The sequence below is a fragment of the Capra hircus genome, unplaced genomic scaffold (assembly GCF_001704415.2).
Source record: "Capra hircus breed San Clemente unplaced genomic scaffold, ASM170441v1, whole genome shotgun sequence".
Taxonomy (NCBI): Eukaryota; Metazoa; Chordata; class Mammalia; order Artiodactyla; family Bovidae; genus Capra; species Capra hircus.
Window position 1 is genome coordinate 182,579 of NW_017190073.1, and position 27,996 is coordinate 210,574.

A 27,996-nucleotide genomic window follows, 5' to 3' on the forward strand; every position below is an offset into this window, starting at 1 on the left:
TGAGGCGTGTATGACCCCTAATGAATAATCAAACACACGAACTTTCTGTTTTTCTCTCCTTCCCAAAGTGTTTTTAAAATTTTGTATTGAGACATAATTTACACACCATAAATTTGACTCCTTTTACTTGTACCTTCAAGGATTTTTAGTAAATTTATCAAGTGGTTCAACCATCACTGCATCCAACGTTAGCTATTTCTATCACCTCAATAGCATCTCTCTCTTGCCCATGTGCACTTAGTCCCCATTACCACCCCAACCCTCTTAGCAATCACTAGTCTACTTCTTGTCTCTATGGATTTACCTACCTTGGACATTTCATATAAATGGAATCACACGTATGTGGTCTTTTCTGACTTGCTTCTTTTACTTAGCATGCCATTTTTAAGGTTCATCCATATTGTAGTATGACCATACTTCATTACTTCTGATGGCCAAATAATGGTAGATACCATGTATATATCACCTTATGTTTATGAACATTTGGGTTATCTCCACCTTTTTGCTATTGTGAATAAGGCAGGTATGGACATTTATGCAAACGATTTTGGGTGCACATATGTTTTCAATTCTCTTCGGTAGATACCTAGCAGTAGAATTGCTGGTCATGTGGTAACTCTATGTTGAATTCTTTGAGTAACTGCAAAACTTTTTCACATTGGCTGCACCATTTTACATTCCTGCCAGCAGCATATGACAATTTTAATTTTTCCAAAATACTTATTTTCTGTTTTTATTTTTATTTTTTAAATTTTTATTGGAGTACAATTGATTTACAATGTGTTAGTTTCAAATGTACAGCAAAGGGAAATGTTTATACATGTACATATATCCACTCTTTTTTAGATTATTTTACCATATTAGCCATTACAGAGTATTGAGTTCCATGTGCTATGCAGTAGGTGCTTATTTGTTGTCTATTTTATACATAGTAGTGTGTATATGTCAATCCCGATCTCCCAACTTATCCCTCTCCCCCACTTATCCCTCAGTAGCTATTATCTTGTTTTCTATATCTGTGACTCTATTTCTGTTCTGCAAATAAGTTCATCTGTACCCATTATTTTTAGATTCCACAAGTAAGTGATACCATATGATATTTGTCTTTCTCTGTCTGACTTACTTAGTATGATAATTTCTAGGTTCATCCATGTTGCTGCAAATGGCATTATTTTGTTTTTTTATTGCTGCATAGTATTCCATTGTGTATATGTACCACATCTTTTTTATCCATTCCACTGTCAATGGATGTTTAGGCTGCTTCCATGTCAAGGCTATTGTAAATTGTGCTGTAGTGAGCATTGAAGTGCATGTCCCTTTTCAAATTATGGACTTCTCCAGATAGATATATGACCAGGGCTGAGATTGCTGGATCAAATGGCAGTTCTATTTTTACTTTTTTCAAAAACTTCCATACTGTTCGTAGTGAGTGCACCAATTTACATTCACATCAACAGTGTAGTAGGGTTTCCTTTTCTCCACACTCTCTCTGGCCTTTATTGTTTGCAAATCTTTTGATGATGGCCATTCTGACTCATGTGAGGTGATATGACATTCTAGCTTTGACTTGCATTTCTATAATAATGAGCAAGGTTGAGCATCTTTTCATGTGTTTATTAGGAATCTGTATGTCTTATTTGGAGAAATGTCTATTTAGGTCTTCTTCCCAGTTCTTGATTGGGTTGTTTGTTCTTCTGGTATTGAGCCATGTGAGCTGCTTGTATATTTTGGAGATTAATCCTTTGTCAGCTGCTTCATTTGCAATTATTTTCTCCCATTCTGAGGGTAGTCTTTTCATCTTGTTTATAATTTTCTTTACTGTGAAAAAGCTTTTTATTAGGTCTCATTTGTTTATTTTGTTTTTTATTTCCATTATGCTAGAAGGTGGATCAAAAAGGGTCTTGCTGCAATTTGTATCAGAAAGTGTTCTGCTTATATTTCTTTTAAGAGTTTTATAGTTTCTGGACTTACATTTAGGTCTTTAATCCATTTTCAATTTATTTCTGTGTATGGTGTTAGGGAGTGTTCTAATTTATTTCTTTTGCATGTAGCATGTCCAGCTTTCCCAGCACCACTTACTGAAGAGGCTGTCTTTTGCCCATTGTATATTCTTGTCTCCTTTGTCATAAATTAGGTGACCATGGGGGTGTGGGTTTATCGCTGCACTTTCTAACCTATTCCAGATTGAAGGCAGGAGGAGAAGGGGATGACAGAGGATGAGATGGTTGGATGGCATCACTGACTTGATGGACACGAGTTTGAGCAAGCTTCTGGAGTTGGTGATGGACAGGGAAGCCTGACGTGCTGCAGTCCATGGGATCGCAAAGAGCTGGACACGACTGAGCAATTGAACTGAGCTGATCCTGTTCTGATTATATTTTTGTTTTTGTGCCAGTACCATACTCTCTAGATTACTGTAGCTTTGTCATATAGTTTGGGGAGCCTGCTTCCTCTAGCTCTGTTTTTCTTTCCCAAGATTGCTTTGGCTATTTGGAGTATTTTGTGTTTCCATACAAACTGTAAAGTTTTCATTCTAATTCTGTGAAAAATGTACTTTGATAGGGATTGCATTGAATTTGTAGATTGCCTTGGATAGTACAGTCATTTTCACAATATTGATTCTTCCAATCCAAGAAGATGGTATATATCTCCATCTGTTTGTGTTGTCTTTGATTTCTTTCATCAGTATCTTATTGTTTTTTGAGTAGAGGTCTTTTGTCTCCTTAGGTAGATTTATTTCTGGGTATCTTATTCTTTTTGTTGTGATGGTAAATGGGGTTGTTTATTTAGTTTCTCTTTCTGACATTTCATTGTTAGGATTCATTGTATAGGATTTCTGTGTATTAATTTTGCAACTTTACTAGATTCACTGATTAGCTTTAGTAGTTTTCTGGTAGCATCTTTAGTATCATCTATGTATGGTATCATATCATCTGCAACCACTGACAATTTTACTTCTTCTTTTGTAATTTGCATTCCTTTTATTTCTTTTTCGTCTCTGATTGCCCTGGCTAGAACTTCTAAAACTATGCTGAATAATAGTGGTGAGAATGGACATCCTTGTCTTGTTCCTAATCTTAAGGGGAATCCTTTGTTTTTCACCACTGAGAATGATATTTGCTATGGATTTTTCATATATGGCCTTTGTTATGTTGAGGTAGGTTTCCTCTATGCCCACTTTCTGGAGAGTTTTTTTTTTTAAATCATAAATGGGTTTTTAATTTTGTCAAAAACTTTCTCTGCATCTATTGAGGTGATCATATGGTTTTTATTCTTCTTTAATATGGTAAATCATATTGATTGATTTGCATATATTGAAGGATCCTTGCATCCCTGGGATAAATTCCACTTGATCAGAGTGTATGATCCTTTTAATGTGTTGTTGGATTCTGTTTGCTAGTATTTTGTTGAGGAATTTTGTGTGCATGTTCATCAGTGATATTGGCCTGTAATTTCCTTTTTTTGTGATATCTTTGTCTGGTTTTGGTTTCAGGTGATGGTGGCCTCATAGAGTGAGCTTAGGACTGTTTCTTATGCTGCAGTTTTTTGGAAGAGCTTGAGAAGGATAGGTGTTAGCTGTTCTCTAAGTTTTTGACAGAATTTGCCTGTGAAGCCACCTGGTTCTGGACTTTTGTTTGTTGGAAGAGTTTTAATCACTGTTTCATTACTTGTGATTGGTCTGTTGCTATTTTCTATTTCATCCTGTTTCATTCTTAGAAGCTTGTACCTTTTAAAGAATCTATCCATTTCTTCCAGGTTGTCCATTTCATTGGCATATAGTTGCTTGGAGTGTTAGTTTGAAAAGGTCTTGTAGGTCTTAATAGAAATGTTCAACTTCAGCTTCTTCAGCGTTACTGGTTGGGGCATAGGCTTAGATTACTGTGATATTGAATGGTTTGCCTAGGAAACAAACAGAGATCATTCTGTTGTTTTTGAGATTGCATCCAAGTACTGCATTTTGGACTCTTTTGTTGACCATGATGGCTACTCCATTTCTTCTGAGGGATTCCTTCCCACAGTAGTAGATATAATGGTCATCTGAGTTAAATTCACCCATTCCAGTCCATTTTAGTTTGCTGATTCCTAGAACGTCGATGTTCACTCTTGCCATCTCTTGTTTGACCACTTCCAATTTGCCTTGATTCATGGACCTGACATTCCAGGTTCCTATGCAATATTGCTCTTTGCAGCATCAGACCTTGCTTCTATCACCAGTCACATATACAACTGGGTATTGTTTTTGCTTTGGGTCCATCCCTTTATTCTTTCTGGAGTTATTTCTCCACTGATCTCCAGTAGCATATTGGGCACCTACTGACCTGGGGAGTTCCTCTTTCAGTATCTTATCATTTTGCCTTTTCATATTGTTCATGGGGTTCTCAAGGCAAGAGCCCCATGACATGGAACAACAGACTGGTTCCAAATAAGAAAAGGATGTACTCTGCATATAAGTTAAATATGCAGGGTGACAATATACAGCCTTGATGTACTCCTTTTCCTATTTGGAACCAGTCTGTTGTTCCATGTTGTTTCATTATAGGGGACTGGAATGCAAAAGTAGGAAGTCAAGAAACACCTGGAGTAACAGGCAAATTTGGCTTGTGTTTTCTTATTGATTTTCTGTCTGGATGATCTACTGGTGTAAGTGGGGTGTTAAACTCTCCTACTACTATTGTGTTAATGTTGCTTTTCCCCTTTATGGCTGATAGCAATTGCCTTATCATGGAGGTGCTCCTATGTTGGGTGCATAAATAATTACAATTGTTATGTCTTCTTACTGGATTGAACTCTTGTTGGGAACACATGTACACCCATAGGTTCATGTAGATGTATGGCAAAACCAATACTGTAAAGTAATTAGCCTCCAATTAAAATAAATAAATTTAAATTAAAAAAATTATAGTCATTACAGTGGATGTGGAAGTGGTGTTATCTCATTGTGATTTTGACTTCCATTTTCCTAATGACTAATTAATTAATGACTAATATTAATTAATTGAGATTGGGTGCAATCTAAAAAATGACAGAATGATCTCTATTTGTTTCCAAGGCAAACTATTCAATATCACAGTAATCCAAATTTATGCCCCAACCACTAATGCCAAAGAAGCTGAAGTTGAGCTGTTCAATGATGACCTGGACTAATCTTTTAGAACTAACACCAAAAAAGATGTCCTTTTCATCATAGGGAACTGGAATGCAAAAGTGAGAAGTCAAGAGATACCTGGAGTAACAGGCAAGTTTGGCCTTGGAGTACAAAATGAAGCAGAGCAAAGGCTAACAGAGTTTTACCGAGAGAATGCATTGGTCATAGCAAACACCCTCTTCCAACAACACAAGAGAAGACTCTACACATGGACATCACCAGATGGTCAATACCAAAATCAGATTGATTATAGTCTTTGCAGCCAAAGATGTAGAAGCTCTATACAGTCAGCAAAAACAAGACCGGGAGCTGACTGTGTCTCAGATCATGAACTCCTTATTGCCAAAACCAGACTTAAATTGAAGAAAGTAGGGGAAACCAGTAAACCATTCAGATATGACCTAAATCAAATCCCTCACGACTATACAGTGGAAGTGAGAAATAGATTCAAGGGACTAGATGTGATAGACAGAGTGCCTGATGAACTATGGATGGAGGTTCATGACATTGTACAGTAGACAGGGATCAAGAACCTCCCCAAGAAAAAGAAATGCAAAAAATCAAAATGGCTGTCTGAGGAGGCCTTATAAATATCTGTGAAAAGAAGAGACGTGAAAAGCAAAAGAGAAAAGGAAAGATATACCCATTTGAATGCAGAGTTCCAAAGAATAGCAAGGAGAGATAAGAAAACCTTCCTTAGTGATCAATGCAAAGAAATAGAGGAAAACAACAGAATGGGAAAGACTAGAGATCTCTTCAAGAAAACTAGAGATACAAAGGGAACAAATAAAGGACAGAAATGGTGTGGACCTAACAGAAGCAGAAGATATTAAGAAGAGGTGGCAAGAATACACAGAAGAACTGTACAAAAAAAGAGCTTCACGACCCAGATAATCACGATGGTGTGATCACTCATCTAGAGCCAGACATCCGGGAATGTGAAGTCAAGTGGGCCTTAGGAAGCATCACTCCGAAGGAAGCTAGTGGAGGTGATGGAATTCCAGTTGAACCATTTCAAATCCTGAAAGACGATGCTGTGAAAGTGCTGCACTCAATATGCCAACAAATTTGCAAAACTCAGCAGTGGCCACAGGACAGGAAAAGGTCAATTTTCATTCCAATCCCAAAGAAAGGCAATGCCAAAGAATGCTCAAACTACAGCACAATTGTACTCATCTCACACTCTAGTAAAGTAATACTCAAAATTCTCCAAGCCAGGCTTCATCAATACGTGAACTGTGAACTTCCAGATATTCAAGCTGGTTTTAGAAAAGGCAGAGGAACCAGAGATCAAATTGCCAGCATCCGCTGGATTATTGAAAAAGCAAGAGTTCCAGAAAAACATCTATTTCTGCTTTATTGACTATGCCAAAGCCTTTGACTGTGTGGATCACCACAAACTGTGGAAAATTCTGAAAGAGATGGAAATACCAGACCACCTTAACCTGCCTCTTAAGAGGTATAAATCTGTATGCAGGTCAAGAAGCACTATTTAGAACCAGACATGGAACAAAGGATTGGTTCAAAGTTGGGAAAAGAGTATGTCAAGGCTGTATATTTTCACCCTGCTTATTTAACTTATAGGCAGAGTACATCATGTGAAATGCCAGGCTGGATGAAGCACAAACTGGAATCAAGATTTCTGGGAGAAATATCAACAACCTCAGATATGCAGATAATACCACCTTTATGGCAGAAATTGAAGAGAAACTAAAGAGTTTGTTGATGAGGGTGAAAGAGGAGAGTGAAAAAACTGGCTTAAAACTCGACATTTAGAAAACTAAGATCATGGCACTCACTCCCATCATTTCATGGCAAATAGATGGCAGAAAAATGGAAACAGTGACAGACTTTATTTTCTTGTGCTCCAAAATCACAGGATTTTTTTTTTCCCATAGGGGAGTGGCCAAGATGGTGGAATGGGAAGGCTCTGAGCTCACCTCTCCCATTGACATACCAAAATTACTACTATTTACAGAGCAACTGTTGATAAGAATAACTTGAACACTAGCAGAAAAGATCTGAAGGAAAGAACCACAGTGACACAGGTAGAAGGAAGTGAAGACGTGATATAGTCAAGACCCATATTATTGTGGGAGGATAATTACTATTGCATAGGTTCTCCCCAAGGACAGAGTAGGAGTGAGTCCCACATCATGTTCCTCAGTCTAAGACTCCTGTACCAGAAGGACAAGATCCTAAAGCATTTGGAGTCAGTGGGGCTTACTTTTTAGAGAGCCAGAGATCTGTAGAAAAACTCCACACTTAAAGGGTGAACACAAGATCTCATACACTCTGAGACCAAAGCCAGAGGCAATAATTTGAATGATGCCTGGGAGAGAGCCACTTGCTGATCTTGGAGACACTTCCAAAGAGGTAGGAGGCAACGGGGACCTCTCCTAGGGACACAGACACTGGCAACAACTATTTTTGGGAGCCCATTCTCAAAATGGATCACAGACATAACTGCAAAATTCTAAAACCCCTAGAAGATAACATAGAAGAAAACCCAGAGGACCATGGGTATGGTGATGACTTTTTAGATAAAGCATGAAAGATGACCTGTGAAAGAAATAAGTGATATGCTTGATGCCATTAAAATTTAAAACTTCTTTGCAAAAGACCCTGTGAAGAGAATAATACAAGCCACAGACTGGGAGAAAAATATTTGAAAAGGACACATCTCATAAAAGATTGTTATCCAAAACATAAAAAGTATCTACACTTTGGTGTTCATCCTTTGGGTGTAACATCTATGTCTTTATTTATTTATTTATTTATTTATTCTGCATGTAGATGTTCAGTTGTTTCAGTACCATTTGTTTAAAAGAGTATTTATGTTCCACTGTCTTTTCTTTGCTCCTTATCCAAAGATTAGTCAATTATATTTATGTAGGTCCATTTTGGGGCACTCTGTTCTATTCCATTTATCTATTTGTTTATTTTTTCACAAATACCACACTATTTTGATTACTGTAGCTTCATGTTATGTCTTCAATAGGATAATGTCAGTTCTCCAACTTTCTCCCTTTCCTTCAATATTTTGTTGGCTGCTGCTAAGGCACTTCAGTTGTGTCTGGGTCACAAAGAGTCACTGTAATCCAGAGAACTGTAATCCTGCCAGACTCCTCAGTTCATGGGATTCTCCAGGCAAGAATATTGGAGTGGGTTGCTGTGCCCTCCTCCAGGGGATCTGCTTGACCCATAGATCGAACCTGTGTCTCTTTACATCTTCTGCATTGTCAGGCAGCTTCTTTACCACTAGTGCCACCTGGGAATCCCATTGTGTTGGCTATTCTGGGTCCGTATAAACTTCAGAACCATTTTGTTGCTATCTACAAAGTAACCTGCTGGGACAATTGGACTTTTTAAATTGGGTTGTTTATTTATCATAAGTTTTAAGATATCTACATCCTAAGTGTACTTTATCAGTTACATTGACCTCAAAATATGTTTTCTATCTGTTGCTTGTCTTTCCAAACTCTGAACAGTATTTCTCACAGAGCTAAATTTTAAATTTTGATAAAATTCAATTTAAAGTATTTTTTAAATTGGAACATCATATCTAAGAATTTTTTGTATAACTCAAGGTAATGAATATTTCTCATGTTTTCATTTATATCATTGGAATAGAATTAAGAGTCTAGAAGTAAACCTGTAAATCTACTCATGGATATAAATCCCAAAGAGTTGAAAACAGGCGATCACACAGAACCCCACAGAGGATTGTCCACCACAGTAGGCACAAGGGAGAAGTCACTCATCCACTGCTGAGCAGATAGAAAACATGTGTGATCTAGCCATACAGTGGAATACTATTCAGCCAGGAAAAGGAAAGAAGTGATGATTCATGCTATCATGGGCACAGACCCTATGCTAAGTGACAGTAGCAAGATACAGAAGGGCACCTATTAATTGTATGCTTCCATCTCTAGGAAGTTTCCAGAACAGACAAAGGCCTGTGGATAGGAAGCTGATGAGTGGTTGGTTGCCTGAGGACTATGGGGGTAGCGTGGGGTGGGGGAAACTGCAGGAGGGGGCAGTGGGGATTGACTGCCTGGTCGGTACAGGGGTTTCTCTTTGCGGTGGTACCAACGTTCTGGAACTAGACACAGTGGTGATGGTGGCCCAGCACCGCCAGTGTATATTTGGTGCCACTGGGTGGTCTGCTCCCTTCTCTGTACAAAGGTCTCCTCCCGTGGAAAGGGAGAGTTCCAACAAAGAGAGGGTCCAATAGGCAGGGTGAGCAGGATCCTGCCAGCGCCATTTCTTTGCAGGCCCAGGCCTGTGGGGGTGGGGGTGGGGTGGGGAGGCATGGGAAAGCAGTGATCTCAGGGGATCTGCCTGTCACAGAGTGTGCGCCCCGACCAATGAGGGGCTGGCTCGTGGTTGCTAGGATACGGAGTAGAGGTCTAAGAGTACCAGCTGTCTTGAGAGGTTGGGACCAGCTGACTCATCTCACCGCCTCTCATCCCACCGCATCTCATCTCACTACGTATCATCCCACCACACCTCATCCCACTGCACCGCAAAGCATGGCCTCGGGGAAAGTGGGCTCAATGGTCAGCATGCCCAGGGAAAGGGGCCGTCGAAGGTCGTCTGGTCGCTGCTCCCGAACTGCCCATGCCGAGCTTTCCTCCATGAGCCACATGGAGCGCCTCCTGCGGGAGGGCCACTATGCCCAGCGCCTGAGCTCGTCCACACTCATCTTCCTAGCAGCCATCATGTAGCACCTGACTACCAAGGTCCTGGAGCTGGCAGGCAACGAGGCCCAGAACAGCGGTCAGAGGCGCATCACCCTAGAGCTGGTGGGCATGGCGGTCCACCACAACGCTCTGCTCAGTGGCTCTTTTGGGATGACAACCATCTCCCTCTGCTCAGTGGCTCTTTTGGGATGACACCCATCTCCCTGGTGGCCCCAGCCCGGCACTAGCTGCTCAACCCTGTGTCGTGGGTCCCAGGTCCTGGGTCCCGTGTGCCTGACCCCCCAGACGGGCCTCACCCCGGCTGTCGGGCGGCAGGTCTGCTCACTGACTGACTACACAGCCCGGTGCCTCAGGCCCAGTCTTGTCGAATCAATCAAAGTGTTTCAAGACATCCCTGTGTGTGCTTCAGTCACTTGGCCTGGGAGGTGGTGGTGGGACACCCCTCTTTGGAGAGGTGGGGGTTGGGGGTCTGACTGGAGCAGAGTGGGAGTGTTGTGGGTATGGGTGGAGTCGGGGATGGCAGGCAGAGAGGAGCGGTCACCCACAGTGACAGCACATGCAGTGGCCTTGGTGGGAGAGGCTAGCTGCAGTGGGGGTGTGGTGGAGTGGGGTCTGGAGTGAAGGCCGGGGAAAGGAAGGCTCCCCCGTTGGCTCTGAACAAGTAGGAGCCAGGCCAAGTCCCCAGAGGCACCGGGGTCCTGGAGGTGATGCTCAAGACCGAGAAGGTGGCATCATGGTCGAGTGAAGGTGCCAAGGTGACTGACCGCCCAGTGGCATGGGATGCAAGGATGGTGGACAGCGTGCTTGACAGGGGTTCCCATGGAAGTAGGGCCTAGATGCCCATGGGGGCAGGGGCCTAGACCACAAGACTGCGTGGGATGGAGACTGGGGTGGGACACAACCCGCCTGTATGCAAACTCGGAATCAGGGTCACTCGGGGTCACCAGTTGACTTTTTGGTCTTGTGCCTTTAGAGATGCCAGGAGATGCCCTGCTTGCAACCTGTGGGAGCAAGCTGTCACCTAGTAATGGCGGGCTGTGGCCAGGGCCTGTGCCACCACCCTAATTTTGCATATATGACTTTCGTCGGACCAGGCTCCACCTCCGGCCACTCAATTTGCATATCACCATGGAAATGGAGCTTTAGCCTAGAAAGCTGGAATAGTCATCACGTCTGAGACCCACGTTTTAAAATTAATGCTATTTCTTTATGCCTTAGGTAGTTTGGATTTGATTAGTAAGAAGCTTTATGCTGACTGCTGCTTCCCTGATAAGGAACTAGGCTTTTACTGACCTTTAATTTCATTTTAAATAATGAGAACATAATACCTGCCCACCATTTCAGAATAATGGTTAGAAGAATTAGAGGAAATTACATATATATGATATACATAATATAGAACAGAAAAGATCTTTTTAAAATATATAAAAACACGTTGCTTGCTCACTCAGTCAGTCACGTCTGACTCTTTAGCGACTCCATGGACTATAGCCTGCCAGGCTCCTCTGTCCATGAAATTTCCCAGGCTGGTATACTGGAGTGGGTTGCCATTTCCTTCTCCAAGGGATCTTTCGGACCCAGGGATCGAATTTGCTTCTCTTGCATTTGTGGGGGGATTCTTTACCAGTGAGCCACCAGGGAAGCCCATATAAAAGTATACTTGTGCTAAAATAAAAACTTAGTAAGTAGTAAGGTTAGTTCTGTATGCAGTCCATGGTACCGTGATATTTCTTTTTTGTTTTTGGTTTTCTTAAATTATGCAATAAAATCAACCTCTTTTGGAGCCCAGTTCTATGAATTTAGCACATTTATACATGTGTGCATTCACCACCACATTCAGGACATGGAACAGCTCTACCAATCCAGCAAGTCCCTGGTCTGGTACAGCAGTCCCTGTTTAAGTGCTTGATTTTTGTTAAAAGAATGTTGGTTAAATAGACCCCTGGGTGGAGAGTTGGATGGGAAGCAAAAATTCAACAAATACCACAAGGGAAAGTGAAATGGAGAAGTTATGACTCATAAGTCCTGGAGGAGGTACAAAGCACGCCTGGAGGGCCACACAGGAGTTCAGGGCAGGGAACAGGCAGAGAAGGCAGCAGGGACTGGGACTTACAGCTTTTATTAGGGCCCATAGGTTAAGTGTTTCTGGGGTTCCCTGGATAAGGCCAAATTGGTCAAGTCAAAACCAAATAAAATAAATAAATAAACCAGCAGAGTTTTAGTAAGCTCTGTGGGAGTTCTATCTAACAGACCCACAAGAGAAAGGAGCTGGGAGGCAGAAGAGACTGTTAAATTGCCAGGGCCTTTGGGGAAGTTATCTCAGTTGCAATTTCTTATGACCCTGCTGGCTGTCATCCAGGGCATGCCCTTGAGGATAAATTTGTGTCCACTCAAGGTCCCTGAAGGCCCCTTAGCCATACAAAAAGAATTCGATATTATAGAGTATTTTAAACTCTCAATAGCTGTCAAACTCTGTCTTCAAATCTAATCCTTGACAACTGCTCCTCTGGTCTCCATCTTTTAAAAAACTACCTTTCCCATATGTCTTGTAAGTAGATTCATTAAGTCTATCAGCTTTTGAGGCTGGCTGCTATCACTAAACATACTGCTTTTGAGGTTCATCAAGATTGTTGTGTGTTTCAATAGTTATGTTCTATTGTTGAGTAGCATTCCATTGTGTGGACGTACCACAGTTTGTTTAACCCTCGGCCTATTGGAGGACATTTTGGTTGTTTCTAGGTTTTTGGCAATTTTGAACAAAGCAGATATGAGCATTCATGGATAAGTTTTTATATGAACATATAAGTTTCATTTCTCTAAGGTATATACCCAGGAGTTGGACGACTGGATCATATGAAAAGGTTCTTCAGGTCTCTTCACAATTAGCCTCATTCTCATACCCTAGGGGCAACCATTGTTCTTATGCTTTTCACCACATGTTGATTTTGCTTGTTTTGGAACTTAAATTATAGAATCTTACATGTAAGCACTTTCAGTGAAGCCTCTTTTGAGAAGTACTCATATTTGATGTGTGTATCTATGTTCATTCCTTTTATCACCAAATGTTTTATAGCTATATTAATAAACTGCTGTTGATTTATACATTCAACTGTTGATGAACACCTGGCTTTTTTTCAGTTCTTTATTATTATGAAAGAAGCTGCTATAAACATTTGTGTTCAAGTTACCACGTACACATATTTTTTTCATTTTCCTTGGGTAGTAGGATAGGTATATATCTAGCTTTATGAAAAACTGAAAAACCACTTTTCAAAGTATTTGTACCATATTACACTCTCGCTATGTATAGGGGTTTTAGTGGTTCCATATCCTTGCCAAAATTTGATGTTGTCAGCTGGTCAGTTTCAGCCATTTTGGTGGATATATAGTGAAATCTCATTGTGATTTTTAATTTGCAATTACACAATGAATAAAGATGTTGAGGATATTTTCAATTTTCCAATAAAGTGATTTCAAAATATCCAACATAACTATTATTTTTCTAATACCAAAATAACTACCTTAGTTTTCTTAGATCTTCTGTGTAGTACATATTTATATTTCATTTACTTTCAATCTTTCTTTGTCATCATGCTAAGATAGCATGTCTTTTTGAATTTTTATTTTATTTTGATAAACCTTAAAATAAGATCTATCCTCTTAAAATATTTGTCTGTGTGTTAGTCACTAAGTTGTGTTCAACTCTTAGCGACTGCTATGGACTGTAACCCGTCAGAATCCTCTGTCCAAGGGATTCTCCAGGCAAGAATACTGGAGTGGGTTGCCATTCCTTTTTCCAGGGGATCTTCCCGACCCAAGGATCAAACCCAGGTCTCCTGCATTGCAGGCAGATTCTTTACCAGCTGAGCCACCAGGGAAGCCCTATTACATTTTTTAGTGTACAATATATTATCATTGCCTGTAGATACAATGTTATACAGCAGATCTTGAATTAATTAATCTTGCTTATCTGAAACTGAATGGGCAATGACTAATAACTTTCAACGTCCCCCTCCCAGCCAGTATTCCAGAAAAACAGTGTTCAGTTGTTCAGTCACGTCCGACTCTTTGTGACCCCATGGATTGGAGCACACTAGGCTTCCCTGTCCATAACCAACTCTGGAGTTTACTCAAACTCATGTCCATTGAATTGGTGATGCCATCCAATCATGTCATCTTCTGTCGTCCCCTTCTCTTCCCGCCTTCAATCATTTCCAGCATCCGGGTCTTTTCCAATGAGTCAGTTCTTCCCATCAAGTGGCCAAAGTATTGGAGTTTCAACTTCAGCGTCAGTTCTTTTAACGAATGTTCAGTAATGATTTCTTTTAGGATTGACTAATTGGATCTCCTAGCTGTCCAGGAGACTCTCAAGAGTCTTCTCCAAAACCATGGTTCAAAAGCATCAATTCTTTGGCACTCAGATTTCTTTCTTTCTTTTTTTTTTTCCATTTCAGCATTGTTTATAATACTGAAAAATTGCAAACAATATATAGGCCTGTATACAAGAGATTGGTTCAAATAATTATGGATTACACATTCTCAATTCATTTCAGTTCAGTCACTCAGTCGTGTCCGACTCTTTGTGACCACATGAACCACAGCACACCAGGCCTCCCTGTCCATCACCAACTCTCGGAGTTCACCCAAACGCATGTCCATTGAGTCGGTGATGCCATCCAGCCATCTCATCCTCTGTCATCGCCTTCTCCTCCTGCCCTCAATCTTTCCCAGCATCAGGGTCTTTTCAAATGAGTCAGCTCTTCGCATCAGGTGGCCAAAGTATTGGAGTTTCAGCTTCAAAATCAGTCCTTCCAATGAACACCCAGGACTGATCTCCTTTAGGATGGACTGGTTGGATCTCTGTGCAGTCCAAGGGACTTTCAAGAGTCTTCTCCAACACCACAGTTCAAAAGCATCGATTCTTTGGTGCTCATCTTTCTTTATGGTCCAACTCTCACATCCATACATGACTATTGGAAAAAACATAGCTTTGACTAGATGGACCTTTGTTGGCAAAGTAATGTCTCTGTTTTTAATATGCTGTCTAGGTTTGTCATAGCTTTTCTTCCAAGGAGCAAGTGTCTTTGAATTTTATGGCTGCAGTCACCATCTGCAGTTGTTTTGGAGCCCCCCAAAATAAAGCCTGTCACTGTTTCCATTGTTTCCCCATTTATTTTCCATAAACTGATGGGACAGGATGCCATGATCTTAGTTTTCTGAATGTTGAATTTTAAGCCAACTTTACACTATCCTCGTTCATATTCATCAAGAGGCTCTTTAGTTCTTCTTTGCTTTATGCCATAAGGGTTGTGTCATCTGTATATCTGAGGTTATTGATATTTCTCCCTTCAGTCTTGATTTCAGCTTGTGATTTATCCAGCCCCGCATATAGCATGATGTACTCTGCATAGAATTTAAATAAACAGGGTGATGATATACAGCCTTGACATACTCCTTTCCTGATTTGGAACCAGTCTGTTGTTCCATGTCCAGTTCTAATGGTTGCTTCTTGACTTGCATACAGATTTCTCAAGAGGCAGGTGAAGTGGTCTGGTATTCCCTTCTCTTTAAGAATTTCGCAGTTTGTTGTGATCTACACAGTCAAAGTCTTTGGCATAGTCAATAAAGCAGAAATAGATGATTTTCTGGAACTCTCTTGCTTTTCCAATGATCCAATGGATGTTGGCAATTAGATCTCTGGTTCCTCTGCCTTTTCTGAATCCAGCTTGAACATCTGGAAGTTCACGGTTGACATACTGTTGAAGTATGGCTTGGATAATTTTGAGCATTACTTTGCTAGCATGTGAGATGAGTGCAATTGTGTGGTACTTTGAGCATTCTTTGGCATTGCCTTTCTTTGGGATTGGAATGAAAACTGACTTTTGCAGTCTTTGGCCACTGCTGAGTTTCCAAATTTGTTGGCATATTGAGTGCAGCACTTTCAGAGCATCATCTTTTAGGATTTGAAATAGCTCAACTGGAATTCCATCTCCTCCACTAGCTTTGTTCCTAGTGATGCTTCCTATGGCTCACTTTACTTCACATTCCAGGATGTCTGGCTCTAGATGAGTGATCACACCATTGTGATTATCTGGGTCATGAAAATCTTTTTTGTATAGTTCCTCTGTGTATTATTGCCACCTCTTTTTAATATTTTCTGCTTCTATTAGGTCCATACATTTCTGTCCATTATTGTGCCCATTTTTGCATGAAATGTTCCCTGGTATCTCTAGTTTTCTTGAAGAGATCTCTAGTCTTTCCCATTCTATTGTTTTCCTCTATTTCTTTGCATTGATCACTGAGGAAGGGTGTCTTATCTCTCCTTGTTATTCTTTGGAAGTCTGCATTCAACTTGTGTGTCTTTCCTTTTTTCCTTTGCCTTTAGCTTCTCTTCTTTTCTCAGCTATTTGTAAGGCCTCCTCAGGCAGCCATTTTCTTTTTTGCATTTCTTTTTCTTGGGGATGCTCTTGATCTCTGCCTCTTGTACAATGTCACAAATCTCTGTCCATAGTTCTTCAGGCACTCTGTCTATCAAATCTCATCCCTTGAATCTATTTGTCACTTCCACTGTATAATAATAAGGGATTTGATTTAGGTCACACCTGAATGTTCTAGTGGTTTTCTCTACTTTCTTCAATTTAAGTCTGAATTTGGCAATAAGGAGTTCATGATCTGAGACACAGTCAGCTCCTAGTCTTGTTTTCACTGACTGTATAGAGCTTCTCCATCTTTGGCTGCAAAGAATATCATCAATCTGATTTTGGTATTGACCATCTGGTGATGTCCACGTGTAGAGTTGTCTCCTGTGTTGTTGGAAGAGGGTGTTTGCTATGACCAGTGCGTTCTGTTGACAAAACTCTGTCAGCCTTTGCCCTGCTTCGTTTTGTACTCCAAGGCCAAACTTGCCTGTTACTCCAGGTACCTCTTGACTTCCTATTTTTGCATTCCAGTCCCCTATAATGAAAAGGATATCTTTTTTGGGTGTTAGTTCTAGAAGGTCTTGTAGGTCTTCACAGAACTGTTCAACTTCAACTTCTTCAGAATTACTGGTCGGGGCATAGACTTGGATTACTGTGATATTGAATGGTTTGCCTTGGAAATGAACAGAGGTCATTATGTCATTTTTGAGATTGCTTCCAAGTACTGCATTCAGATTTTTTTGTTTACTATGATGGCCACTCCATTTCTTCTAAGAGATTCTTGCTCACAGTAATAGACATAATGGTCATCTGAGTTAAATTCACCCATTCCAGTCCATTTTAGTTCACTGATTCCTAAAATGTCGATGTTTGCCATCTCCTGTTTAACCACTTCCAATTTGCCTTGATTCATGGACCTAACATTCCAGGTTCCTATGCAATATTGCTCTTTACAGCATCAGACTTTACTTCCATCACCAGTCACATCCACAACTGGGTGTTGTTTTTGATTGTGTGGATCACAGCAAACTATGGAATATTCTTAGCATGGGAATCCAAGACCAACTTACCTGTCTCCTGCATACAAGTCAAGAAGGAACAGTTTGCACCAGACATGGCACAATGGGTTAGTTCAAAATTGGGAAAGGAATACGCCAAGGCTGCATATTGCCACCCTGATCATTTAACTTATATGCAGAGTACATCATGTGAAATTCCAGGCTGGAAGAATCACAAGCCAGAGTCAAGATTTCCAGGAGAAATATCAATAACCTCAGATATATAGATGACACCACTCTTTGACAGAAAGCAAAGAGGCACTTAAGAACCTTTTGATGAAGGTGAAAGAAGAGAGTAAAAAAATTGGCTTAAATCCCAACATTAAAAAAACAAAGACCTTTTTCATGAAGATGGCGCCGAAGGCGAAGAAGGAAGCCCCTGCCCCTCCTAAAGCTGAAGCCAAAGCAAAAGCTTTGAAGGCCAAGAAAGCAGTGTTGAAAGGTGTCCACAGCCACAAAAAAAAGAAGATCCGGACGTCACCCACCTTCCGGCAGCCCAAAACGCTGCGGCTCAGGAGGCAGCCCAAATATCCTCGGAAGAGCACCCCTAGGAGAAACAAACTTGACCACTATGCTATCATCAAATTCCCCCTCACCACCAAGTCAGCCATGAAGAAAATAGAAGACAACAACACACTGGTGTTCACTGTGGATGTCAAGGCCAACAAACACCAAATCAAACAGGCTGTGAAGAAGCTCTATGACATTGACGTGGCCAAGGTCAATACTCTGATCAGGCCTGATGGAGAGAAGAAGGCATATGTTCGACTGGCTCCTGACTATGATGCTTTGGATGTTGCCAACAAAATTGGGATCATCTAAACTGAGTCCAGCTGGCTAATTTCAAATATAAAAGTTTCCACTATATATAAAAAAAACAAAAAAACAAAAAAACAAAGAGCATGGCATCTGGTCCCGTCACTTCAAGGCAGATAGAAGGGGAAACAATGGAAATAGTGACAGACTTTATTTTCTTGGTCTCCAAAATCACTGTGGACAGTGACTATAGCCATGAAATCAAAAGACACTTGCTCCTTGGAAGAAAATCTATGACAAACCTATATGGTGTATTAAAAAGCAGAGACATTCCTTTGCCAGCAAAGTTCTGTCTAGTCAATCTATGCTTTTTCCACTAGTCATGTATGGATGTGAGAGTTGGTCTATAAAGAAAGCTGAGCACCAAAGAATTGATGCTTTTGAACTGTGGTGTTGGAGAAGACTCTTGAGAGTCCCTTGTACTGCAAGAGATCAAACCAGTGAATCCTAAAAGAAATATTCAGTCCTGAATATTCATTGGAAGGACTGATGCTGAAGCTGAAACTCCAATACTTTGGCCACCTGATGCGAAGAGCTGACTCATTGGAAAAGACCCTGATGCTGGCAAAGATTGAAGAAGGAAGAGAAGGGGACAATAAACGATGAGATGGTTGGATGGCATCACAGACTTGATGGACATGAGTTTGAGCAAGCTCTGGGAGATGGTGAAAGACAGGAAAGGCTATTTTGCTGCAGTTCATGGGGTCACAAAGAGTCAGACATGACTGAGCGACTGAACAGTGGCAATGGCCGCTCTCCTGAATATCTGCCTAGTGCCATTGCTCTCTTTGATTCTACAAATTTTACTACTTTAGATACCTCATATAAATCAAATCATGCTATATTTGTCTTTCTGAATGGTTTATTTCATTTAGCATAATGTTTCACCTTTAGTGTTAAAGAGCATTTAGCCAGCATATAGTTGTCTTGCTTTTATACACAGTATGATCATCATATTAGTCTGTTATGTTGCCAGAGCTGTAAGTAAGTCTTATCAATATTTTACAGATGGTAGAACCATGTTTTGCTTTGAATTCAAATTCAAAATACTCTTTGTTCCTCTTTCCCCTATGGCCTTTGCCTAATAGGTTTCCAAATGCTCGTGTACTAGGACTGAGAACTCAGCATCTCATTCCCCTTTTTACCTCTTGCTGCAGATATTTTTATTTTGTATATACAATGATTTATGGAATTTAAAAATCTTGATTAAGCTCCCTAATGTTCAAAAAAATTAACAATGTTTCTCCAGGCCTGCCTAGGATTCAAGGGCCAAAGATTGAGATGAAGTTTCTTTTTAAAAGGCCAGGAATTTTCTTCCTTTCTTAGAAACTGTCTCAAAGTTTTCAGATCATCACACTGGTATTATTATATATAGAAGCTTTGACTATCTGTCTTTCTGCTGAATACCCACTGAAGGTAGATGGACACATCTTATTTTCACATCTCTATCTTCTCTGATCATGTTTTCTTAATATTACAAACACTTTTTCCTCGGAGATTTTCCTTAGCCCCTATCTTATGCTTAACATTTAGTTAATACTCTTCTTCATTATAATATATAATAAATATCCTTCTTTATTATACTTTATATTATATTCTGTGTTCTTTATTATAATAATATAATACTTTAGACATTTTATAGTGAGGAACTAATAATCTATACATATACAAACAACTTTATAAAAAGATTTTCACACATAGCAATAAAACTCAAGTAATATTTGTATGAGACCCTTGAACTGGAGGTGAGCTCTTGGATATTCTTCGTGTATATATTCCCTCTGTGATAATGCTTAGGCTTCATTGACTGCAGTGCTACAATGCTAGGCTATAGACAAGAATTTTGCATTACATATCAACCCTCATGTTATGTAAAGTAGATGGGGTTAGGGTAAGCAGAGAAGTACATATTTTCCTTCTTGTCATTATAATACTATTTCTTTTTTTTGGCAATATTATTGCTTAAGTGACCTCATTTTTCTAGTGAAAGCTAAAATCATAAACTTGTTCAATGCACAATACCTCCTTAGGCTTGGTTGACCCTTTAGATGACCAATTAAAGTGATTCATTTTATATAAGTGTGTGAAATAGTCTTTCCTTTTGCTTTTTTTCTTTTCATTTTTCTCTCTAGTTATGGATCTCTTTCTCTCTCTCTCTCTCTCTTTCACACACAGACACACACACAGACACACACACACGAGACAAAGAGTGGACTCTTTGTTTATAGACAATGAGGGTCTTTTAGAAGCTTGAGGCTAGTGACTCTGGATTACAGTGCCATTCTGAGCTGGATGCAGGCAAGTGAGGAAGCACGACCCCAAATGGCTATTCTGGGACAATTTCTGAGCTGCAAAGGTTTGCATTTTGGATCAGTGCTGAGTTGTCTTTGTTTGGCAGTTGTGCGGGAAGCAGTCCCAGAATTTCTAGGTGAGTTGATAATTTCTGACCCTCTCTTTTCTTTCCTTTTGATACTAGGACATGCTCCCGCCTTACCTGCACATGTTTATTTATTTATTATTATTAGTTGTTGCATTTAGTTATTTAGATATTATTACTGTTGTAGAATGAGTATAGAAAACATCTGTGAGTTGATACTTCCTCATACCATCTCATCAGCACCAGTAAAGAGGAAGGGGGCTGCACTGAGTCAAAGGCTTCTTAGAGCACACAGAATGAAGCTGAGTTTGGGAGGAAATGTAAAGGAGAATAAGAAAATTGAGGTGAGAAGAGAATAGAAGTTGAGCATTTCCTCATTATATACCAAAGGGAGGCACTTGAAAAAGAAAAAAAAAAAACTTTCTTCAAGCATTTCTTGCTGTTCTGTGGACATGAGAGCCTTGTATTTATACATAGCAGGAAATTGTATATTGTCAGGGAACTGCTAAAGCAAGAAAAGGAAGTCAAGAATAAATGGCCTATGAAGTCTTCTGAAAAGGATACCGACTACCTCTTTTCTTCAGAGGTCAAAGTATTGTTTGGCTTTTGTGAATGTTTCAGAGGTAGGCCTCTTCCTGTTGATACTGCAAACATCCCCAGAGACCAGGTTATAGAAAAGTATTTCAGAGAAAGAAATGGGTTCAAGAATAAATACTTTTCTGGAGAACAGAAAAATGGAGTCTTTGCCAGCAGAGCAAAGTAGATACTCTACACTATTAAAATAATGATTTAGACTAGCTGTCTTGTGAGTGGAGGACAGATTGTAATAGATTTGGAGGGTTTTACATCTATATTAAGGGCTTCCTAGGTGGTGCAGTCCTAAAGAATCCACCTGCCAGTGCAGGAGACATCAGATACGTGGGTTTATTCCCTGGGTTGGGAAGATCCCCTGGAGGAGGAAATGGCAACTGACTCCAATATTCTTGCCTAGAGACTCCCATGGACAGAGAAGCTTGGTGGGCTACAGTCCATGGGGTTACAAAAGAGTCAGACATGACTGAGTTACTGAGCATGCACCCATACCTATATTAACAAAATTCACTACAAATATTTCTTTCTATTTTGTTTGCATAGCCACAGCTCTTGACAGTCCTTCCCTCTGCTTCCCTCTAGAGGACTCTTGGGGACATTAGATAGAGTGACACTGATGAACATCAGCCCTGGCCTAGGTGTCAGGAAAATATATTCTTTCCTTACTATATAGACAGGGAAACTATGGTTGACCCTGAGAACAAGTAAGTGTAAAAGCCAAATCTACACTTTTAAACAATATGGTGACTTATATTATCCACAGCGTTGCTAGAGCTTGTGAGATCCTAAGTAGTTAACTGTTCTTCAGTTTATCCTGAAGTAAGATTCTGGCTCATGACTTAATACTGGAAACATCATTACTGTTATTTAGATGAGTCGACAGTTTGATGCCAATTTGATGCTGATACCTTTTTTTATTTGTTTCATTTTTGTAGACTGTATTTTTGTTGTTGTTGAAAGTATAATAAAGTTCTTGTTCCAACTCTAGAAAATATTATCACAACTCAAAGCCACTAGTGTCCAGAACCAAACTCATACTACTACTATTCCCTTTTGGTAGAAGAGTAACTTCAGATACAGCGATATTAAGTAATTGCAAGAGAAAGGAATACACACACACACACACACACACACACACAAACACACACAGAGAGAGGATCATACACCATGATCAAATTGAACTTCAGAAACACAAGGATGGTTCAATATTAGCAAATCAGTCAATATAATCCACATTAACAAAGGAAGAGTAAAAAAACAATCATATGATAATCTCAATAGACACAGAAAAGCATTTGACAAAATTCAACATCCATTCATGATAAAAAGTCTCTTCAAGCTGGGTATAGAGGGAAAATATCTCAATATAACAAAAACCATTTATGACAAATCCAAATAATACTCAACAATGAAAAGTTGAAAGCCTTTCCTGCTAAATTCAGGAAGAAGATAAGGATGTCCACTCTCACTACTGCTATTCAACATAGTATTGGAAGCCCTAGCCATAGCAATCAGACAAGAAAAAATATTAAAGGTATCCAAATTGGAAGGGAGGAAGTAAAACTGTCACTATTTGCAGATGACATGATATTCTATATAAAGAACCCTAAAGTCTCCACTTAAAAGCTGTTAGAACTAATAAATGAATTCACCAAGGTAGCAGGATACAAGATTAATGTACAGAAATCTCTTGTATTTCTTTACACTAAATAATGAAATATCAGAAATAAAAAGCAAAAAAAAAACTATTTTAAAAATCACATAAAAGAAAATAAAATATTTATGAATAAATCTAACCAAGAAGATGATGACCTTTACACTGAGAAGTATAAAACAATGATAAAGGAAGTTGAAGATTAAATAAATGTAAATATCTTACTTGAGACTGGGGAAATTACTGCCACTCACACACAAAAAAATAGGGCTTGTTAGTAAATGAAGGAGAAATAAATATTGTATATTTTATTAAAAGTGTCTGATACAGTTTCATAAGACATAAGATCATGGAATAATATCCTGGGTTTCAAAATAGAAGAAAACAGTAGCTGCCAGAAACTACATTGTACTTTATTTATTCAGACTCATCACATATTTTTTCCAGAACCTTAAGAAGTTTATTGACAAACTACATGGGATTCATATGAGATTTCCAAATATGGTGAGAAATTTGAAGACCATTTAGAAGAAAGAAAAGTTGAGGAAATTTGGTTTGTGATTCAAGAAAGTCTAAGAAAGTCACTGTTCTTAAACATCTAATGCAGCATCATGGGAAAGAGACCTCAGACCAATTCTATATAACTTCATGTGATAGAAGTAGGATCATTAAATAAAAGTTACAGCAGGGTGGTCAGGGTTTCATTTAACATGAAAAGAAATTTTAATACAACTATCCAACAGCCATATTTCAAATCTTCTGTTACTAAAAGTGCTTAAGCAGATGCTAGATGACCAATTGCTGGGATTCTGTTAAAGACATGCAATAACTGTGTGGAGGGCTAGCCAAGATGAAATTAGAGGCCCTTTACCCTACACAAAATTCTTTGGGAATAATACAATGTTTGCTCCATTGTTTGTCTCTAACATTCCTTCAGGCTACCTTAAGAAAGTCTTGAAGAACCATACAGCTCATGCATGTGAAGGAGAGAAATTGGGACTCACTTGCCCACAAAAGGCATCTATCAGCATCCTTTCTGCTCCAACTCCAATTGGTAAGACCAGTGAAAATGCCACCTGTGTGTCAGTCACAGGTAGACAGGTAAGACCCAACTTCTCAGAAAGCAAGGGTCCAGGTAAATCTGCATTCAAAAGCAAACATATCTAATTTTATTTGAGGAAAGAATAGATTGAATATGTAATTACCATGGAAACATGAGTAAAATGGAAAAGAAATTAATCATGCATAGCTTGATTACACCATTTAAATTAGAAGAGCTTTGATTTCAGTTACATATTCTCAATTTGGCCATTTCTCTTCCCTTCTTATATAGTAATAGCTAACATTCTTTAAGATGATATAAGCATCTGAATGTAGAGTTCCAGAGAATAGCAAGAAGAGATAAGAAAGCCTTCTTCAGTGATCAATGCAAAGAAATAAAGACTAGAGATCTCTTCAAGAAAATTAGAGATACCAAGGGAACATTTCATGCAAAGATGGGCTTGATAAAGGACAGAAATGGTATGGACCTAGCAGAAGCAGAAGACATTAAGAAGAGATGGCAAGAATACACAGGAGAACAGTACAAAAAAGTTCTTCACAACCCGGATAATCATGATGGTATGATCACTTATCTAGAGCCAGACATCCTGGAATGTGAAGTCAAGTGGGCCTTAGAAAACATCACTACTAACAAAGCTAGTGGAGGTGATGGGATTCCAGTTGAGCTATTTCAAATCCTGAAAGATGAAGCTGTGAAAGTGCTGCACTCAATATGCCAACAAATTTGGAAAACTCAGCAGTGGCCACAGGACTGGAAAAGGTCAGTTTTCATTCCAACCCCAAAGAAAGGCAATGCCAAAGAATGCTCAAACTACTGCACAATTGCACTCATCTCACATGCTAGTAACGTAATGCTCAAAATTTTCCAAGCCAGGCTTCAGCAATATGTGAACCGTGAACTTCCTGATGTTCAAGCTGGTTTTAGAAAAGGCAGAGGAACCAGAGATCAAATTGCTAACATCTGCTGGATCATGGAAAAAGCAAGAGAGTTCCAGAAAAACATCTATTTCTGCTTTATTGACTATGCCAAAGCCTTTGACTGTGTGGATCACAATAATCTGTGGAAAATTCTGAAAGAGATGGGAATACCAGACCACCTGACCTGCCTCTTGAGAAATCTGTATGCAGGTCGGGAAGCAACAGTTAGAACTGGACATGGAACAACAGACTGGTTCCAAATAGGAAAAGGACTACGTGAAGGCTGTATATTGTCACCCTGCTTATTTAACTTCTATGCAGAGTACATCATGAGAAATGCTGGACTGGAAGAAACACAAGCTGGAATCAAGATTGCCAGGAGAATATCAATAACCTCAGATATGCAGATGACACCACCGTTATGGCAGAAAGTGAAGAGGAACTCAAAAGCCTCTTGATGAAAGTGAAAGTGGAGAGTGAAAAAGTTGGCTTAAAGCTCAACATTCAGAAAATGAAGATCATGGCATCCGGTCCCATCACTTCACGGGAAATAGATGGGGAAACAGTGGAAACAGTGTCTGACTTTATTTTTTGGGCTCCAAAATCACTGCAGATGGTGACTGCAGCCATGAAGTTAAAAGACACTTACTCCTTGGAAGAAAAGTTATGACCAACCTAGATAGCATATTCAAAAGCAGAGACATTACTTTGCCGACTAAGGTCCGTCTAGTCAAGGCTATGGTTTTTCCAGTGGTTATGTATGGATGTGAGAGTTGGACTGTGAAGAAGGCTGAGCGCCGAGGAATTGATGCTTTTAAACTGTGGTGTTGGAGAAGACTCTTGAGAGTTCCTTGGACTGCATGGAAATGCAACCAGTCCATTCTGAAGGAGATCAGCCCTGGGATTTCTTTGGAAGGAATGATGCTAAAGCTGAAACTCCAGTACTTTGGCCACCTCATGCGAAGAGTTGACTCATTGGAAAAGACTCTGATGCTGGGAGGGATTGGGAGCAGGAGAAAGGGACGACAGAGGATGAGATGGCTGGATGGTATTACTGACTCGATGGACGTGAGTTTGAGTGAACTCTGGGAGCTGGTGATGGACAGGGAGGCCTGGTGTGCTGTGGTTCATGGGGTCGCAAAGAGTTGGACATGACTGAGTGACTGAACTGAACTGAACTGAACATTCTTTGAGTACTTACTATATGCCAGGCATATTGCTTGGCACAATACATGAATTCTTTCCTTTAGTACACATAACCTCGTGAAGTAGGTACTACTTTTAAATATCATTTTATAGATGAGGAAACTGAGAATCAGATAAGCAAATGGATTCTCCCGAGGTTATACAGCTATTCAGTAACAGAGGTCAATGGTGACCTAGATGGGTGCTGGATTAAGTGCTCTATCATTTGAGAAGCTTCCTAGGAGCTTATGATCTAATATAAACTAAAATATACCTGGAATCAATTGAGAACATTCTAGTTTTCCCTAGAGGCTAATATGGGCTTCCCAGATGGCTTAGGGAAAAGAATCTGCCAAGGCAAGAGATTTGGTTTCGATCCCTGGGTTGGGGTGGATCCCCTGGAGGAGGAAATGGCAACTCACTCCAGTATTCTTGCCTGGAGAATTCTATGGACAGAGGAGCCTGGCAGGCTACATTCTGTGGGCTCATAAAGAGTTGGATATGACTTAGCAACTAAAAACAACAGCAACAAGAGACTAATGTATGGGCAGCTTCCTGATTGACCCATCATTCATCCTTATATGCTTGAAAGAATACACTTTCCATCTCTGCTTTCTTGGTAGCAACTCAGTCTCATTCCTGCCACCACTAGCTCCACTGAGATCAGCACTGATCTTCACCAGTAGACCCTTTTATGTCTTTATCTAATGTGACTTATTGGAGTCATCTGACACAGTCTACCATTCTACCTTTCTTTAAACATGCAGTTCCTTCGGCTCTCATGATACTAGGCTCTCTCTCTTTTTCCCCCGTCACTTTTAAGAGCTTCTTCTCTCCTTCCCATTGTAACTAACCACATTAATTGTTTGGCCACCTGCTTTTTCTATTTCAGGGAACCAGAGAGTATTCAATTTGTCTTATATTAAAAGTTTTCATTTATGTAGAAATTAGATTTAAAAATCGCCCTTTGCTTAACTTGTGCCAGGGATTAGTATCTCCATTTAACATACAAGCAAATATAATTTTGCAGAGGCAATTTGCTGGTAGTCACATAGCAAGTAAGTAACAGAACTGTAATTCAAGGTCTTACTTTTTATGTCTACTCCATCACTGTATATATATTCTCTTCTCGAAGTTCAATAAATAGAACATCTATGTGTCAGGGGAAAAAGAAACATTTTATTGGAAAGTTAAAGAATTCAACTTTTTAAAATTTTAAAATTTCATTAGTTGAAATGGTAACACATTTATGTGAACTTCTATTCAGTAATTTCTCTCTTTTCCTTCTTCACAAGAAACTGCTGGATGAGTGCAAGGACAAACGCTGGTGTCAGATATCTGTGAATAGTCAAATGTTTGGACAAGATCCATGTCCTGGCATACACAAGTATCTTATAGTATCTTATAAATGTAGACCAGGCAACTTTTACAGTGGTGTTTAAAATCAAGAGGGAATTTACCAAAAAGGATGGGACCTATATAGTTTGTGGGCTCATTTTTAAGTGTTGTGTCTTTGTTTTCATGTTTAGCAATTTTAAAACACTGTATAATACCTTAAGCTGTATTAACCCAGAAACACAAAATACTTCTTGGTGATAGAGGCCTAATTCTATTCTATAACTCAAGATTTGAAATTTACCCAAAAGTAAGAGCTACTTCCACTTTAACCCTCCTCTCATTTAAAAATTTTTCATGGAATCCCAAATTTGGATTGCAATTCTTCTGACAGCTGATTTCTACAAGTTCAGATGACTATATTATATATTTCTCCTCATTTTAAGGAGGTTTAAACTATTAGTGCTTCAAAACAGTTTAAAAATATACATATTGGAATATAATATTGAAATTGAAAGGGAATCTAAAGTATCAATTTTGTTTCCTAGTGAACTACCGAATAAAGACAGTGTGTGAGAATGGTACACTGAGGCTTCGATGCAGAAATAAATCTGTCTTGACAATTTTCTCTGCAAGTTATGGCAAATTCATGGAAGGAAAACAAGAATGTGATGTAATGAATAAAAACGGACCTGTCATAGGTATGTTGGAAATAGAAGACAGACAAAT

The 27,996-nt window shown here is 39.5% G+C and overlaps 1 protein-coding gene and 1 pseudogene across 1 annotated transcript; both read left to right on the forward strand.

Moving 5' to 3' along the window:
• The first annotated feature begins 9,714 nt into the window (after positions 1–9,714).
• Positions 9,715–10,044, forward strand: LOC102172523 (annotated as a pseudogene).
• Positions 10,045–17,670: 7,626 nt separating this feature from the next.
• Positions 17,671–18,206, forward strand: LOC102187846 (60S ribosomal protein L23a). Its single transcript, XM_005700535.3, has one exon. It carries the CDS (start codon positions 17,675–17,677, stop codon positions 18,149–18,151), a length of 477 nt encoding a protein of 158 aa, XP_005700592.2. The 5' UTR covers positions 17,671–17,674; the 3' UTR covers positions 18,152–18,206.
• Positions 18,207–27,996: the final 9,790 nt, after the last annotated feature.